General features: G+C 40.4%; 1 protein-coding gene across 2 annotated transcripts in view; it reads right to left on the bottom strand.

Moving 5' to 3' along the window:
* Positions 1-19027, bottom strand: part of Col5a2 (collagen type V alpha 2 chain) — a 130264-nt gene that overhangs the window by 25573 nt on the left and 85664 nt on the right. For both annotated transcript variants that reach the window (XM_076550448.1, XM_076550449.1), the window contains exons 12-29: positions 16664-16717; positions 15679-15732; positions 13859-13903; positions 13360-13413; positions 12010-12054; positions 9904-9957; positions 6045-6143; positions 5697-5741; positions 5495-5593; positions 4935-4988; positions 4631-4738; positions 3641-3694; positions 3054-3152; positions 2532-2585; positions 1719-1817; positions 1557-1610; positions 1409-1462; positions 443-496 (exon numbers count right to left, since the gene is read on the bottom strand). In XM_076550448.1, the coding sequence (XP_076406563.1) occupies positions 443-496; positions 1409-1462; positions 1557-1610; positions 1719-1817; positions 2532-2585; positions 3054-3152; positions 3641-3694; positions 4631-4738; positions 4935-4988; positions 5495-5593; positions 5697-5741; positions 6045-6143; positions 9904-9957; positions 12010-12054; positions 13360-13413; positions 13859-13903; positions 15679-15732; positions 16664-16717 (1179 nt within the window). The remainder of the gene's footprint in view (positions 1-442; positions 497-1408; positions 1463-1556; positions 1611-1718; positions 1818-2531; positions 2586-3053; positions 3153-3640; positions 3695-4630; positions 4739-4934; positions 4989-5494; positions 5594-5696; positions 5742-6044; positions 6144-9903; positions 9958-12009; positions 12055-13359; positions 13414-13858; positions 13904-15678; positions 15733-16663; positions 16718-19027) is intronic.

The following is a 19027-nucleotide window of genomic DNA, read 5'->3' as shown; positions in this document are numbered from 1 at the left end:
ATAAGCTCAAGTTTAATGAGCCTGTTGAGATGTTGGGAACATTCTATTATCATTAATTTCTTACCAGCTATGTGTTTAATCATTTTTTCAGAGGAAGGTCATTCCCTATTTTTGATCAACGATGTTTGACTACACACAACTATCCTAAAAGATGTCTGCTTTGAAAATTAAAGGACTTTGCCTCATTTAAATGTTCTATCATGTGCATGCATACATGTATACATACATATTCATGTATGTAGGTCTCACTCTATACTCTAGCCTGCTCTGGAACTTAATAGGTACCACAGGTTAGCTGTGTACCCAAAGCAATCACTCTCAGTCTCCCAGCTGACAGGAATGCAGGTGTGAGCATTCACAATCGGCTAGTTTCTGTGTTAAAAAAAAAAAGTATTTCTATAAACAATTCATAGAATAAATAAAAGCCTAAATTAGTGCATACCTGAAAGCCAGTAGGGCCTGGAGGTCCCTGCTCTCCTCTTTCCCCAGCGAGGCCCTAAGTAAAAGAGAAAAAAAACACATGAATCCCACCAGACGTTTATGTCTGTTTTTCGTTTACATGAGCCAGGGTTATTGATCTCTTGGTATTTCTTCCAACCATCTGATCTACATATTAGCCAGATAATACACTAGTAGTAAGAATCACCAAATTACATTATTTGAAGTCCTTGAAAGTGAGAAAATTTTATTTAAAAAGCCAGTGAAGAAATTATAGCATGGTTTTTGTTTTTGGTTTGGTTTGGTTTTAATTCAAACATAAAAGGCCTAGAGCCAACCATAGATGGAATATAGGAAACCCATTATTTCCTACATCTAATTTAAAGGGTTGTATTTCTTTTGAAGTTTATTTCTATTCATTGTAATTTCAAATAAAGTGATTAAAGAAAGCAATGCCATCATTTCAGAGGCTACTTAAGCTGACCCCATGAAAACTAAATATGTCAAAACACCTTTGATAAACAATTAAAAAGTCTCAAGATAAAAACATAGCATGGAAAGATGAACATTTCCTTTTACCTTTTCAAAACCAGTCAACTTAAATACATTTTTATAAGATACATGATCAGAATGGAAGTATAATTCTGCATTTATATACCTTAAATGACTACATTATAAATATCTTCAAAAACTATTCTTGTCAACTGATATATTCTTCAAGTATTGTGTACAGAGGGTAACCACCTCTGTCACTAGATGCCATTTTACAGTTTAAAATGAGATCAGTCTTTTTACCCAAGAAGGAGAGAGCAATACACCAATAAAATGAAAAGAGAACAGAAAGGAATAAAATGAAAAGACATATTCAGTCCCTTATTTCCTCATTCTCTTCCCTGAAACTTATTCATGAGTAATCTTGGAGAAACACTAAGAAATACAATGTACAATGTCATCGAAGAAAGTCACATACCGGAGGCCCCACGGGTCCTGAAGGACCAACTTCTCCATCTTTGCCAGGAGCCCCCTAGGGTCACATGGACATGACATTTTAGGTGAGGCCATCAGAATTTGGATGGTTTTATATCTTCTTTATTCAGTATCAGAAAATGGATGCCTACCCTTTGCCCAGGAACACCAGCATTCCCTGCTTCTCCCGGTTTTCCAAGGTCACCCTAAAAAAATACATGGACACTATTCTAAATTCATGCAGTTCAACAAATATACCTTGATCTCCAACCGCAGTTTCCAATGATCTGTTAAACATTGTTCACTGTACTCACACTGCTACCTTTGGGGCCTGGAAGGCCCATGCTTCCAGGCTGCCCTCTGATGCCAACTGAGCCTGGAGGACCTGACCGGCCATCTTCCCCAGGAGCGCCCTGCAGGGTTGACAGCAGGCAGGTAAGTTGAGTTCTAAGCACAGCCGTGTGTGTACCCATTGTCACCTGAGCTGGCTAACCTTAAAAGTCATCTTAACTAAACATTGATTTTCTTATGCTTACAAATAAGAAAGAGTGAATGAGAAAACCCGAATAGTTGTTTGTTTGTTTGTTTGTTTGTTTGTTTGTTTTGGGCGGGGGTGGTTTGATTTGGTTTGTAAGCCTCTGAGGTACTTTGAGCATTTAGAGCAGAAATTCTAATCTTGCTCCATTCATAAGCCTCATTGTCTCCATCTCCTGGCCCTCTCATGTTAAGGGCAGGTCTTCTCTTCTTTCATTTATTCTGTTTTGTGGTCTTGAATATTTAAAATTCCCATTTCACACTAAAGCAAAGACTTAGGATACATAAGCTGACAGTATATTTATTTCTAAAATGTGTGAAAGTGGAATGCCATCAGGGAACGAGAATAATGTTAAACAAATTTTAACAATATTAAAATACATTGTCAACTTTTTCACTGAGTAAATTTCAATTATCTAATTGAGAAAATTCAACTTATATTTTGCTCCATTTGAAAATTCATAGATACTAAGAAATTGTTGCTAGGGGCACTTAAAGAATGTAATCATGAACATCATTCACAGGATAAATAAATATAACTTACACGTCTAGTGGGAAATGTTAAAAGTGACGGAACTGTTTAAACTACTTACCAAAGGCCCAAGTTTTCCTTCAGGACCTTGAACCCCAGGGTTTCCTGTCAGGCCCTGACAATGAAAATCAACTGTTAATTTGTTGCTGAATAGCAGTTAATGTAAAGACTTTAGAAAAACAATACTTTATTGTAAACAACTAAACAGAGGGGCAATTTCACAGTTCAAGTAAAATTTTAAATGACATTTTGTTAAATTGAAACAACTTTCTTTACCAAAGTTCAAACAGGTTATTTTTTAGCATAAAAATTAGAAGTTGTAAAAATTTACAAATAGATACCCTTCCCAAGAAGAGCAGTGGAGCTGTTTGTATACACTCCTTTAAAAGGCTCTTTTAGAAATTACTGTACTTTATGTACATGCCAAAAACAGCACACCAGTGTTTCTAAAACAATGCATATATTCAAAACATTTAAAATGATGCTCTATGTTGTACAACAAGCTAAACATAAAAATGGGAAATGAAACACCAATGAATTCAGAAGTACTTGGATGCTGACAACATATAGCTACAGCTCTTACCCGAGCACCTGGCAACCCAGGTTCACCGGGACGTCCTGGGTCTCCTTGGCCTCCTTTAGGCCCCGAAGAGCCTACAGGACCACGCTCTCCCTGAGCACCCTATTCCAAAGAAGACAGAGCAGAATTGAAACAAAGCAAGAAGATGTTAAGTTCTTATCTTCCAAACACACATTAATATGCGGCCATTTTATCAAAGATTTGACAAAGATGTATTTGAAAACAATGTCATGGAATGTTTAGTTCTAACTTGTATCCTCTGTGAAAATGGTCTTTTTCACCATTAAATAAGGAAAAATGAAATCACAGCCTCACTTCAACAAGGAATGTTGGAGCTTAAATTTCATCTACAGGTTACATCATCCATACTAAGGTTCTACAACCTTTTGTTCTCAGAAGTGACCTTGGAAAGTCTGGAAGCCAGGCCTCATATTATTCAAACAACCATCTATTTCCCAGGACCTCCTAATGCTAAAAAGAAAAAGAAATAGGACAGGTTTGGGGTTTTGCCCAATACCTGCTTCTGTGCCCCATCGTGTGGGCCAGGGACACATCCCATCCTGAAAATGGCAGCCTTGCTGTGGTCTTACCTTTGGCCCAGGTAACCCATCAGATCCTGGAAAACCACGATTGCCAGGAGCACCCTACAATGAATCAAAATGCAGTTCTGAGATGCTGTCGTTCATCATGTGATATAACGAGTGAATAGGCTTTGTTTTCAGTATTATAAAGTTTTCAGAGCTCTGATCAAGTTAACACAGCTAAAGATATATATATATATATATATATATATATATATATATATATATATATAAGATATATACAAAAGATATTTATATATATAATGAAGATAATCTTACTAGAAAAAAATAATTGAAAATTTGATGACTATGAGTATTGAACCAAACCTTCAAGAAGAAATCTTGAAGAAATAATTAATTGTAAAATAAACACAGAAAAAAAAACCTAATGTGTAGACCCAAGAAGCAAAATCACTGTCCATAGTGATCAAAACGCCAGTGTTAGCATGTTTCATATGATCTTGTAGAGGAAGAAGACCATGGATTTCACTAAAACTGCAAATGAAGATGATTACAGTCCCTTCAGGTCTGTTTTCTTATACCCCACTGACACCAACCTCTTCTACTCTTAAAACCACTAAGTCCTTTCCTGCCTCCTCTGCTAGGAATGGGAATGCTCTGTCTCCCACGCTCCATCGCAGGCTTTGCTTCCACCTCAGCCAAGCTGCTGCCTTCTCAAACAACCCTCTCTCCCACTCACCGACCTAGCACCCATCACTGTCACACACTCCGTCTCACACTCAGTGACCTAGCACCCATCACTGTCACACACTCCTTCACTCACTGACCTAGCACCCATCACTGTCACACACTCCTTCTCACACTCACTGACCTAGCACCCATCACTGTCACACACTCCTCACACTCACTGACCTAGCACTCTGCAAGGTGTCTACACTGTCTCCTAATTTATGTTCCCTTCCTATTCACAAAGTTACTCATGCGACCTCCTAAAGCACACATAGGAAAAGAGAGAAAATGAATTTCATTCAACTGTACCCTTTCTCCCATTGGGCCTGGAGGACCAACTGTGCCTGGGTCACCTCGAGGTCCTCTTTTGCCTTCTTCACCAGGTGGGCCTATGGGACCCTGGACACCATGTGGCCCCTATTAAAACAGAAGAAGGGGTCCATGAATAGTCAGCCGTTAAGTTAAAGTTAGGAAACTTACCTAATTAAGTCAGTAAAAAATTTAAATATATTAAACAATTATTTTGTGCCATTATTATGTTACATACATGAAAAATTTAATACACCTCTAGACAATATTTATACTTTTCATCATTAAAATAATGAAGGCTTACCGGTTCTCCCTTTGGGCCAGCTTCTCCTTTGAAACCTGGAACTCCTGGATCACCCTAAAACAAAATATCAGCAGTTGAAAGAACTGGGAAATTTAGCTAACCTCCTGCTCTAATTGAGAACAGTGAATGGGCTGCTGGGTCTATGTTGAATTAGTACTAAAATGAAATACAGTATTTTGTGTGTGTGTGTGTGTGTGTGTGTGTGTGTGTGTGTGTGTGTGTACATTCGTGTGGAGTGGGAGAACACATATGGGGGGAATCAGCACCCGTGCTCCTGTCTCCACCTCCCAAGCCCTAGGGTTACAAGTATAATCCCCCCACGCCCGGCATATACATACATACACACATACATGCGTGTGCGCGTGCGCACACACACACACACACACACACACACACACACACACACATACATATCAACAATGAATGGAAAAAGAGGTCATGAATTTGAAAGAGAGCAATGAGGGGGTCTATGAGAGAGTTTGGAGGGAGGAAAAAGAAAGGGGAAATGATGTAATTACACTAAAATCTGAAAACATTTTAAAAATAATGTGAGACATTACTGGTTGTCCTCGGATTCCCTGAGGTCCAGTGCTGCCCTGAGGGCCAGGAGATCCAGGAGGCCCCGACAAGCCAGGAGGACCAGAGGTTCCCGCAGAACCCTGACAGCAACAAGAGTGACATGATGAACATAGACCTCGTAGTAATCTAGGGCCAAGGACCGCATCCCTTTCAAAACCACCGGACATAAATACTGTTACTTACTGTGGGGCCTTTGGCACCAGGAGTACCATCAGTTCCCACTGCACCCTAAAAAGTACATGAAACATTTTTGGAAATATTAGGCTATATCTGACCCATGTCACATAGTATTCAGGTCATCTAAGTAAAGGCAGGAAATTTTCAAACAAACAAAAAAAAAACATCCACAATTTTATCAAAACAGCACTTTTCATGAACAACTTTTTCTATAAGACAGACAAAGAAGGATGTAATGACAGGTAAAATGTTCTTTTTCTGAGTGTTAATTGGTTATATTAAATAAGTTATGTCTTCTGACACGATAGTACATAAACATCGTTCTGGGCTAGCTCTTAGATGTGAGACACTTACAGGAAGGCCGTGAGAGCCCACTGGGCCAGGCGGCCCTGTTTCACCTCTCTGCCCCTGAGGACCTTCAGGGCCTCGGGCCCCAGTGGGACCTGCTTCTCCCTAAAGGGATGGAAAAGAAAACATTAACTCAAGTAAATACTAGGGTTGTGGTCTGGGGGTAATTACACGTTTGGAGTTTTTCATTTGAAATCTACGTGTCTGAAGCTAAGAGCTCGTTTATGTTCAGTGTAAACCTGGATATTTGAAGTCCAACCTAGAACCACACAGTTAAAGCTTGACGGAAACACAGAAGGCAACAGACGACTTCTGAATGTCTCCGCCATCCAGTGCTGTTTTATAGCTAAAATTTGTTACAGGGCCCAATAGCTCTTTGAATGGATTGAACTCACTGTAAAATTACACGTGAAATTTCACACTATACTTTAGAGGCAAGAAAACCATTTCCTTTCTATAGAAGCAATATAGCAAATCATGTTTCAGAGTAAAGAATAAGCTTTGACTTATTAAACATTCACTTATTGACCTTCAAATAAATGTTTATTCAATAAGATGGAAAACACCTGGTTTTGAAGTGGCTAATAAACTTGATGACTTCTAGCAACGTAAAAGCAAAAGCCAATGCATTATCAAAATAAATAACACTTTTTCTTTTAGGAACTAGAAGATATTAAAATAACAGCATTAATAACAGAGCAAAGGGCCATGGTAACTTGTACTTCAGTCCAAGATGACAGTCAAAATAGCAAGTCCAAATCCAGCATATTAGGGTAACTTTTGGTTCATATAAACAAATTCAGTATGAGTTTCTTCTAAGCAATTTTTAAGATACACTGTTACCACAAACATTTCCTATGTTTCTCTGAAATTCAAGGTTGGTCCTGTATTTTTATCCCTCATATTCCTTATGGGAACTAAGAAAACTAAAATTGTAAGCTTTAGGAGGCTAATTTATAATAATAAAACATATTAAATTCCTTTCGCCCTTTACTGAAATGCAAATGACTGGATGTGAAAGTTGATCCATATACAGTCAGAAACTATGGTATAGTCTTAGAGAAATAGCTAAAACCAAGGACCCAGAGATTTTATGATAAGGAAGGGAGGAGGCAGACACAGTGAAATAAATTCTGAGATAGACCTAACTTAGTACATGTTTAAGTTTTATTAAGGAAGATTCAATGGCCAAATATGAGTCCCACCAACACAGAGGGGTACAGGGCAGTATGCCAAAATAACCAATTGTGCACATTGTGAGAGAAGCTGAACTAATGTCCAATTGCCGGAGCAGTGAGAAGATATTCCTTTCTGCAAGCTCACAGACCATGGCTCAGTGAGTATCATTTCATTATTTTCCTAGCCAGCACTCAGTTTAAGGGTGGGGAGTCTCCATGGAGGCGTGAAGGAGTATTTTATATGTTTTCAGAAGAGCATAAAGGGAGGTTGGGTCAAGAGTCAATAATATTAAAATTTGGACTTCAGGGCTGAGGGTGTAACACAGTGGTGGATACCTGCTTAAATAGCATCAGAAAAAAAAGGGAGGGAGGGGGTCAAGAAGGAAGAAAGAGGGGGAGGAAGAAGAATGAATGGCCAGTATTATGTAAGAGAAACAGGAAGAGAAAAGGAGGATGAGGAGACAGAGGAGGGGAAGGAAGAGCAAGAAAAGGAATGTGGGCTTTTGAGAGATCAGAATCCTAAAGGAACAGATTCTCAGGAAAGCAGGGACCAGTTACTGACATGACTTAAGACTTCAACTTAAAGCTCAGCCTAGAGAATAATTTGACTAAATGTGTGGTAGTATTGTGTTTCCCAAAATATTGTGCACCCTAATAAACTTATCTGGGGTCAGAGACAGAACAGCCACTAGATGCAAAGGCTAGAAAATGGTGGCTCTCACACCTTTAATCCTAGCACTCCAGAGGTAGAAATCCCTCTGGATCTCTGTGAGCTCAAGGCCACATTGGAGACAGCCAGGCATGGTGACACATGCCTTTAATCCCAAGAAGTGAGCCTTTAATCCCAGGAAGTGATGGCAGATATCAGAAAGGTATATAAGGCATGAAGACCAGAAACGAGAAGCATTTGGCTGGTTAAGCATTTGGCTGGTTAAGCTTTCAGGCTTCTAGTAGCAGTTCGGCTGAGATTCATTCTGGATGAGGACTCAGAGGCTTCCAGTCTGAGGAAACAGGACCAGCTCAGGAACAGGCGAGGTGAGGTGGCTGTGGCCTGTGTGGTTCTGTCTCTCTGATCTTCCAGCATTTACCGCAATAATTGGCCTCAGGTTTGTTTTTATTAATAAGAACTTTTAAGATTTCTGCTACATAAATGATTCTCACATTTCAAATAATACTTAAAATGGCAGCTTCTTTCTATTTCTAAATTCACATTCTGTCTGACTACAGCTTAAGAAGCATAAGCCTGTTCTATATTGGCTGGACCAGCCCCCATATTAAGGATTTACACAAATCATCACACTTAAACCTGGACAGAATTCTATTGGAAAAGGAGGCACAGAGCAGCTCCTGATGGGCCAGCTGTGGATGCAGTTGTTTTTACAAGCTGAATGCTATAAGGAAATTTGTTTTCAAGACCAAGAAAGTAACTGCTCCCGGGGCAAAGGGAAATCAAATCCTGTGGCTCCCAACTTAGAATCAGTGTTGTGATTTAGAGAGTATATACTCTTTTTGTCCTCCTACTATAATCTTTGACTCTCTCCAGAGAACTGAGAGAAAGAACAAGCTGTGACACAACACAATGCCACAGAGTGCTTTAATCCATTCCCACGTGGAAAGCCAAGCGTTCTCCCTACTCACTTCTTTAAGGGCTTGGGTGGAGAGGAACTGAGGAATGACCAGCATGTTGGAACAGAACAGCTTTTGTTTTTTTTTTTCAAGATCTAATTTATTTTAACTTCCTATTGTTTAAAACAGTCTGCTATTAGTTACTTCCCACACTCTATCCAAGAACAGAGTGTCCACTCGCTCCAAGATGTTCTTTCTTACCTTACAGCCAATTCAAAAAATTTGTCTATAGAGTTCAGTTGTGTGGCTCTAAGTACGTTTTCCTTAATGGCACATCATATAACAGGTTTCATTTTTCCATTTCCTTTTTTAATTCCCTTGCATAAGGACCACGAACATACTACTCTAGGCTCTTTCTCTTGTGAAATGTGAGTGGAAAAAAACAATAGTCAATAAATGATTCCTAATGATATTCTGCTATACTCATATGTTCCCTAGCACAGTTGTTATCAGTCAGGCTTCACTCAGCAACAGATGGAAACAGATGCAGAGACTAACAGCTAAACCTTAGGTGGACCTCAGGGAATCCTGGGAAATGAGGGGGAGGATTATGGGAGCCAGAGAGTCCAAGGACACCACAAGAAAATCCACAAAACCAACTAACCTGGGCTCCTAGGGGCTCACAGAACCTGAGCTGACAACCAAAGAGCTTTCTTGGAACTGACCTAGGCCTTTGGCACATAGCTTGGTCTTCTTGTAGTACAGTGGAAATGGGGTCTGTCTCTGATTCTGTTACCTGCTTTTGGGACCCTTTCCTCCTACTGGGTTGCCTCTTCCAAACTCAATAGGAGAGGAGGTGCCTAGTCTTATTGCATCTTGATATGCCATGGCTGGCTGATACACATGGGGAGCCTGCCCTTTTCTGAAGAGAAAAGAGGAAGAAGAGTGGATGGTGGGGGGAGTTTGTGGGGAGGGACTGGGAGGAGATGGGGGAGGGAGGAAAGGAGGGGAAACTGTAATTGGGCTAGAAAAAAATAAATCAACTAATTAAAAAAGAATAACCCACACACTCTTCAGCTACTTAAATGCCCATCACTCATCAAGTGCTGCTACTATTTTACCTTCATTCCAGGATTTCCTGGAAAACCAGAAGAGCCCGGTATCCCAAGAGGACCCTATGAAAAAGAAACCAGTAAAGCAATCACATATTTTTAGTCAGTATACGATGATGTCATTTTTCTATTCTTTGGAGGGGGAAATCTGTGTTTATAACAGATAGGAACAATCTGTACATCATAAAAAACAATGTGGTTATATTACAAGTATCATCCAACATCAGCCTAAAGTAGTGCTCAAAGATGCATACAATGGCATCAACCATAAGAACTGAATTTCCAGGGCTGAGGAGATGGTGCAGCAGCAAAGATCACTTGCTGCTTTTGCAGAAAACCTGGGTTAAGTTCCCAGCACCCACATGCAGCTCACAGCTGTCTGGATGCCAGACATGAATATGGTATACACACACACTAGGCAAAATACTCCTACACATAAAATAAAATTAATAAATCTCATTCAGAAGCACACATTTCCTAATTGTACCACATAAAATTGATTAAATCACAGTTGAAACACTTGTCTTTTGAAAGGTGTGCCTTGGTTTGTCCATGTTGAGTCACAAGGACAGTTTAACACTTCAGCACACAGCTGGAGTGATCACTGTAAACCAGTTTAGAGGCTATGACTTTGGGATACAGTGCTAAATTACCATACTTCTTTGAAGAGCATGTTTTGATTCTTGGAGTTTTGAATTAATAAAATTCTTTCAAAGTATATTCCCTTTATCCTATATTTCACTTCAATTTTTGAGTGACAAGGGGAAGAAAAATCCACAGGGTCAAGAATTTTGATTAATGTATTTCTATTTCACCTGACACTACCCTATTATGTATATTTTATGAATAACCATCTTGATTGTAAATGGAACATTCCACCTTTCAAAAACTACAGTACCGCTACTAAAGAACTAAAGCGCCACTAAAAATTATGCAATTTGATAAAGAAAAAGAATCAATTTCTTTATAGCTCAGGAAAAAGTTAGATCACACATCTATTAGAGAGAATTGGTTTTGATTTGCTTATAGAGGTATAATTTAAGAGTTCTTGGCATAATAAATGCATAATATATATAGAGATTTATATCGACTGCAATCCCTTTTTTTCCATAGATACATTAATACCCTTTATACCTTTAGGTATCTCAACAGTTAACAAGTAAAGAATGAAGATATACACAGGGGAGAACCACAAGTAAGGCAAAACTGAATGACATGACATGTTTATCAAATTAGAGAACTATGACTTTGTCCTGATGAACGTAGATTCAAAAATTCTAATAAAATACTTGCAAATGGAATACACACACACACACACACACACACACACACACACACACACACACACACCAATTTCAGATAAAAGTCATCATGTGCCGGACTCCTTAAACCAGAAAACCAATGTGTAATTGTACTTTTTTAGCTCACTAATATGTAACTGAACTTCACTGCCAATATAAGAGATTTAGTTTACAATTTCACAGACCCTTTCTGGAATTAAGCTAATGGTGCTTTCACACTCAGTCTTGACCACCTTCATCCATCTACAACATCAACAACTGATGCTCTTTCTGGTAATATATGCCTACACTTTACGCCACAGAATGGTTTCTCAATACCTGTGATAGGAAAGAGATCAAGCATTCCTTAGCATAATAAATGTAACTGTGTGAACGATTTATTACCTGCAAGCCAGTTCGGCTCTTTCTTTAATATTGCCCTGAGTTCACCATATTTTTTATTTACTCATTCTATAGATGAAATTACACAACTGCCATTTTATGTAACAATAACTGAAGATTTATTTGATAATTATTCAGTTTTAATTCTTTATTTACATCCTTCATGTATTGGAGGTTTAAGCAATCCTCCTCTATGCTCTATATTTCAAATTCACTCTACATTACATCATTGACAATAGTATTCCACGTCTATATCCAGTTTTCAAAAATAAGACCTATGCTTTTCAGGTTTTTATTCCAAGTGTCTAGAACACTTATGCAATTGTATACACAAAAGTAAATAAAATAATATATGAATAAATTCATAAATGTGAAAATATACGAATTTATAATGGATTACTTGATTAGTTAATATTAAAATAATGCAACTCACCATTGGTCCAGGTTTTCCAGGCATACCATGGGCACCTCGTTGTCCCTAATTTAAAAAGAGAGAGAGAGAGAATTAAAAGAGGGAATTGCATCTTCCACAGTGTTTCCTCATAATTCATCTACTTCCCAAACAATTTCCCCTGAAAAATATTGAAAAAATATTAAGGCTGACTGACAACAAGGGCCACTGAACTACTAATGACAATAAAAGCATGAGTTTATACAGGACAGATTATATATATATATATATATATATATATATATATATATATATATATATATATGCAATAAACATATTTATCCTGTATCAGTAAAAAACAATTAAAAGTCAAGATTAAAGAAAGAAAGCGGATCCAAATGTTGGCTTTACTTAACTACATCATCTTGTGTCATGTAAACTCAGATCCAATGATAGTTTGGGCATCTTGTCTTTCTTACTGACCAGATTAACTCTGAGGACAAGTGCTTTTACAAAATAAACAAACAAAATAAGAACACAGGAGGCACAAACAAAAATTAAGTTCAAATTAATTCTTTCAGGTTCAGAGAGATCCCTGGCAGGATGGAATATCACAGAAGGGTCCACTGAGTCATCTGGAACAACACCTGTTGAGGGCTACAGTCAGACTCTCCCTGGAGACGGCAATGACTCTTCTTCCCATTGCTGCTCTTTCTTTGGTCACATCTACATAGGCTGAGGATTCCCTGGGTATTTGCTGAGGTCTTTGCTGTAATTGCAACACTACCCAGCTTCTTCTCTCAGAGTCTGCTTCCTTGTTCATATTTCATGGATATATTTTCTAATGCACTCCCTCATCAATTTCCCATATACAAGTCACAGTTTTCAAGCTGTTGTCTAGGAAAACTGATACAAGGCCCAAAGTCTACTGGTGTCAAATGTGCTACAAGACAGCAGATGTGGAAGTAGACATTTTAAGCTGTATTCCTCACTGGCCAGTTAGCATTGCATGGAGGGGATCATCCTCGGCTTGTTGTACAGAGTTAGTGTTGGCTCCTGCAATGAACTGAGACAGCATACAGAGTAGAGGAATTGTCTGAGCATACAATAGCTGTCTCAGGAATTTAGAAAGGCCTACTGGAGAATAGACCAAAAGGATGATGGTGGCTGAACCTGGGGGAGGTGTGTTCTGTGAATTCTCCCAACAGCTTTCAGAATGTCAGGGCACGCTGTCTAGTATTTCAAACTTCAAGTTTGTTTCAGAATAAAAATAATCCAACCATTAAGTTACATGCCCTCCTATTACTCTCATTTAAAAACCATATCTACTAAGACCACACTGAAAAAAGTTGAATATAGTTCTCAGTTAATACATGATCCAGGTATACTTACAGGGGCACCCTGTGGCCCAAGTCTTCCTCTCTCTCCTGGCATTCCTCTTGGTCCCTACAAGTGACATAGAAAAAAGTCTCCTGAGACATCTAACATGAGTTCTAGGCTGGTTTGATTTCACTGTGTCATCTGATTTAGACATAATATAAATAAAAATAAAGAGACCTGTGAAATATAATGGATATAAAAAGCAGTGTTGAAAGGAGCGAATTTGGATGTGAAAATCTGTTCATCTATGGAGATGCATACCTGATACAAATATATTCCACATGACATGGATTCAAAAGCTAAACAGACAAGGGTAACTTTTTGTTATTGTGCTAAAAGAAAAACAGTGGAATCCCAGAAGGGCCAACTTCCAAACGGAGAGCAGCATTCTCTTTGCTTGCTTTTCTATCAGTACTTTTCAGAATTATTTACTAGCCAATATGTGGACTTTTATTTGGACATTTTCTTATTGTGATATGAAAAACAAAGAAGTAAGGAATGTGAGGCTTACCAGAGGGCCTGTGGCACCCATTGGACCAGTGGGGCCAGCTTCACCCTAGAGCACAGGAGAGAGCACAGCACAGTGTGAGAGATCCAAACTCGGTCACCAGAACACTGCTCCATAGGGGCGCGATGTCGAAGGCACAGTTTCAAAAAGGACGTTTGCAAAGTGCACTTTCAAAGGAAGATCTCAGAGTTTGTTTTTACTAGATCTTCTTAAAATTAAGTGAAAGTATAGTTACCATAAAAATAAAGTCTAAAACTGGGATATTAAGCAAGATTGATATAAACTGTCACCTCTAGTCAGTGGGCACTTACATGTCTGATACATTCCAAATAAAATTCACAGTGCTAAAAGTAACTAGGATATTTTCTTAGGAAATTTGGAAAAAAAGTTTAAAGCCTATTTTCTGTGTGTATATCTCATAATGATATTTTCCTCTTAAAAAGTCCTTGATGTTTCTGTGTTATTTTCTCTGCTTACAAAAGTAAATCACTTTGGGAAAGAAAGAATGGCTAGAAGTTCTTGGAAAACAGTAGAGTAACCAGGAATCTGAGTCGGGGTTAGTGCTGTCCACAGCAGCTGCAGTGAGTCAGGGTCAGTGCTGTCCACGGCAGCCGCAGTGAGTCAGGGTCAGTGCTGTCCACGGCAGGTGCAGTGAGTCAGGGTCAGTGCTGTCCACGGCAGCCGCAGTGAGTCAGGGTCAGTGCTGTCCACGGCAGGTGCAGTGAGTCAGGGTCAGTGCTGTCCACGGCAGCCGCAGTGAGTCAGGGTCAGTGCTGTCCACGGCAGGTGCAGTGAGTCAGGGTCAGTGCTGTCCACGGCAGCCGCAGTGAGTCAGGGTCAGCGCTGTCCACAGCAGCCGCAGTGAGTCAGGGTCAGTGCTGTCCACAGCAGGTGCAGTGAGTCAGGGTCAGTGCTGTCCACGGCAGCCGCAGTGAGTCAGGGTCAGCGCTGTCCACAGCAGCTGCACTGCTGCAGCGAGTCAGGGTCAGTGCTGTCCACAGCAGGTGCAGTGAGTCAGGGTCAGTGCTGTCCACGGCAGCTGCAGTGAGTCAGGGTCAGTGCTGTCCACAGCAGGTGCAGTGAGTCAGGGTCAGTGCTGTCCACGGCAGCTGCAGTGAGTCAGGGTCAGTGCTGTCCACAGCAGGTGCAGTGAGTCAGGGTCAGTGCTGTCCACGGCAGCCGCAGTGAGTCAGGGTCAGTGCTGTCCACGGCAGCCGCAGTGAGTCAGGGTCAGTGCTGTCCACGGCAGCCGCAGTGAGTCAGGGTTAGTGCTGTCCACAGCAGGTGCAGTGAGTCAGGGTCAGTGCTGTCCACAGCAGCTGCACTGCTGCAGCGAGTCAGGGTCAGTGCTGTCCACAGCAGGTGCAGTGAGTCAGGGTCAGTGCTGTCCACGGCAGCTGCAGTGAGTCAAGGGTCAGTGCTGTCCACGGCAGCTGCACTGCTGCAGCGAGTCAGGGTCAGTGTTGTCCACGGCAGCCGCAGTGAGTCAGGGTCAGTGCTGTCCACAGCAGCTGCACTGTGCAGTGAGTCTGGGTCAGTGCTGTCCACGGCAGCCGCAGTGAGTCAGGGTCAGTGCTGTCCACAGCAGGTGCAGTGAGTCAGGGTCAGTGCTGTCCACGGCAGGTGCAGTGAGTCAGGGTCAGTGCTGTCCACGGCAGCCGCAGTGAGTCAGGGTCAGTGCTGTCCACGGCAGCCGCAGTGAGTCAGGGTCAGTGCTGTCCACGGCAGCCGCAGTGAGTCAGGGTCAGTGCTGTCCACGGCAGCCGCAGTGAGTCAGGGTCAGTGCTGTCCACGGCAGCCACAGTGAGTCAGGGACCAAATACCTTGGCACCAGTTGCTCCAACTTCACCTTTGGGGCCTTCCAGACCTTTGTGTCCCTGCAAAGAACCATGCAAATTTATGAATATTTCTAGCTCTCTTCAGTCTTCAAAAGGACAAAAACACATTTACACACAGGGCCATGTGGAGACAAGCATTACAAGTGAAATAGTTGCTCACTATTTTTCTAAAATTTTGATACTTTCTTGAAATGTATTAGAAGAAAAAAATAAGATTTTACAAATAATGTTCTCAGTTTAAAGCACTGGTAATAAAAATATGACCTCTTAGAAAGATAATCTATACTACAAAAACATGTAGTGACCCTACACAGGTTACAAGGTTTACATTTTTTTTTAATGTATTCTTGGGTGGGGGTTGTCCTGGAACCTTTCCCCAACAGACGTCAAAAAGTAATGTTATTTGGTAACTCTTACAGCAACACACATTCTACTCATAATTTCAATGCTCAAAAAGTGACTACCCAGTATACTATAACTGATATTGGCCTTTCTTTTTGATACATAATTTTGATGGAAGGTAGAACGGTGATACCTACATTCCAATACAGACACATATATAATATATGGCTGATGATGGATTACATTTGTGAGCACTGTATTTAATAGTTACTTATTCATTATCTCCGGTTTAAAAAACTTCTATCGTCTTCCAAGTTGGACCCTTTTTTGACCTCGTGTACTCCATTTAAACCACATCACTCATTGATGATTGTCTCTTTTCCTAAGTGTGTCCATTTATCAGTTGAGGTTGTAAATCAGACACTCTTCTTGCTCACCATGGCATCATTTCATGTAACAGTATTTCTTCATAGACTCAAAGGGAAATTTATGGTAGCCTTAGGATTTCAGTAGTGCAGATGAATATTGCAATGATAAGTATAAGGACACTTGGCACAGGGAATTGCAAAGGTTTTGACTGAATTATCCCCAGGCCCCACTCAGTAAAACAGAGAATAAGACAACTTACTCTGTGACCTTTCAGGCCTGGGAGACCAGGAGCACCAGGGAAGCCTCGAGCACCCTGTCAGAGAGGTACGTAGGCACATTATGGTCATTAATAAAAACAGAAAATGACTTCATATGCCTTTGTCCCCAGGCAACTGACACATCTTTTTCACCAACATATTAAAGTAAAGAACAGGATAGTTTCTCTATAAAAATGTTACTAGGGTAATCAAACTAAAACAAACAAACAAACAAACAAAAACCCAAGCACATTGTTGGAAATGGAAGCGCAACACATAGAGGTGCGGATTAAAGAGTCAGCTGCTCATGTGGTGATGCTTCACTGTCTACTGACAAGGGACGAGAAAAAGGAATGATGAAATATTCATGATCAATATGTGCAGTGTGTAGATTGACTAGGTCTGCAAAGGGAAGAAACTTCAGGAGAGGACCCTGGCGTTTCCCCATTTTCCCCTTATTATTTTGACTACATGAATTTAGTATTTCATTGAATTCCCATTACCGCTGCCACTGGAAGGTTCTATACCAGGATAGCACGATTGGGTGCCATCAAACAACTGTCAAATTTCAACTGTGGTCATTAATCATCCAATCCCTAGCACTTAGCCTTATGCTCGGTTAGTGAGCAATCAATAAATAATCATTAGCTTGACAACAGACTGAATTAGAGTTTCAATGCCTCAAAGCCACGCCGTCGCTTTCACCAGCCCTTTCCAGAGGAACCTCCTTTGTCCCAGCACTTACATAAATGACAGTCCTTTCGCTCCACACACCATAGTTTTTATTCACTATTTACTAAATGAATGGATAATAACCAAATTAAAAAAAATCAGTTGATGAGATTAGAGCAGTGTTTTCTGTGACTTCTTGCAGGGAAAGTACCTTAGTGTTTTGAGAATATCACAGTAAAGATATACTAATCATCTGTGAAAAGATGAGGTGCCACTAATTCTTCTGTGGACACAACCATGCTAAGAAAATCTTTCACATCAAGAATCCCTTAAAGGTTTTTACTGGCACCCTCCCTTTCACTGAGATACATCTTCCATCATGCTGAACAAGCAACTTAGTGCACACCCATCCAAGCCTATGGGGGAATAACTGGGCTGTTATTTCAAATAACTAGTTGACTTCAGCTTTTATGATTGTGGGGGAAATTCCCATGTGATTACATATTCTAGTGTAACACGGAAATGAACTAGATGTACTAATGCTCATAAAGAACTCTCCCTTTGCTGACCCAGGGCTGTCATCACAGCACAAATGTATGCTGTGGCAGTGAGCTTGCCAAGTACATCTGTGCTGTGCTGGCAAGATCCCTCTCCTCCCCGTGGAGATACACGTTGTGAGTACATGCAGCGGTGCGGAAGACCACAGGAGTCTCCAGCCTGAGCGGGTTGAAAGGACATCTGTCCGCGTAGCTAAACCTCATGTCTTTGTCTGCACCTCTACCCCCAGGCTGATGGGGGAGCAAAGGAAAGGAAGAGGAAGAGGGGGGTTTGGTTTCATAATTGAAACTAAGCAATCCTTAGAGCCCTATAAATCCCGGTTAAAGATCAACATTCCTCTGTTTGGAAAAAAAAAATCCCAGCAATGAATCTCATCAATTTTCAGAAAGTAGACAGAGTCATGCAGTATTGGGTGGTTATAATAATGGTAAACACATTAGGAAATTACAGGAACTAAACAAAGGGGCTGGATTAAGCTGTTGGGTGAGAGAAATACACTGGCATGTTTGAGGAGGATTTTTGCTCACTTGGTTTCTGATTTTCTCCATTCTGTTCTAGCACACCCTAAAAGAAACTAAACAAAGCAACATGCAGATTTGGAGGCCATTCAAGGTCCCAGATCTTGAATTCCGGTGGAGTGGGTTGACACATATGTGTTCCTTGAATTAGTTAAGTAGGAATAAAACAGCTGTGTTAGGCAGCCTGGCAATGAATGCATCTTGTCCTGAGATTTTAGGGCCCAGGATACTAATAAAGGATTTCAGGCAACTTCGGGACTTGGGGAGCAGCCAAAGGAGCAGCCTGTCCACAGTTTAGTTCTCAGCTGATTAAAAACACACATAAGGCAACAAACTCAAGCTGTTATTTCAGACAGATGGGCTGCTATACAATAAAAATATTTAGAGATCAACAGAACTCAGGTGTTATGAATTGTAAATGGGTCCCTTTGGTGACTTCTTAATTGTGGAAATGTTGAGTTTTGGGAGTATCCATGAGTATTATAGTTATGATACAATTGTTTGGCTCCAGGGTTTCCATCTGGTGCCAATACAATTCTGGGAACTAGAATTCACTGTAATGCTGGCAAAATGTCCCTCCACATCTTGCATTTTGACACAAGGGGACATCGCTTGGGT

This window comes from Peromyscus maniculatus, chromosome 13 (assembly GCF_049852395.1).
Source record: "Peromyscus maniculatus bairdii isolate BWxNUB_F1_BW_parent chromosome 13, HU_Pman_BW_mat_3.1, whole genome shotgun sequence".
In the NCBI taxonomy this organism is placed as follows: Eukaryota; Metazoa; Chordata; class Mammalia; order Rodentia; family Cricetidae; genus Peromyscus; species Peromyscus maniculatus.
The sequence above is the reverse complement of the archived record's forward strand: the minus strand, read 5'-3'. Positions and strand labels throughout refer to the sequence as shown.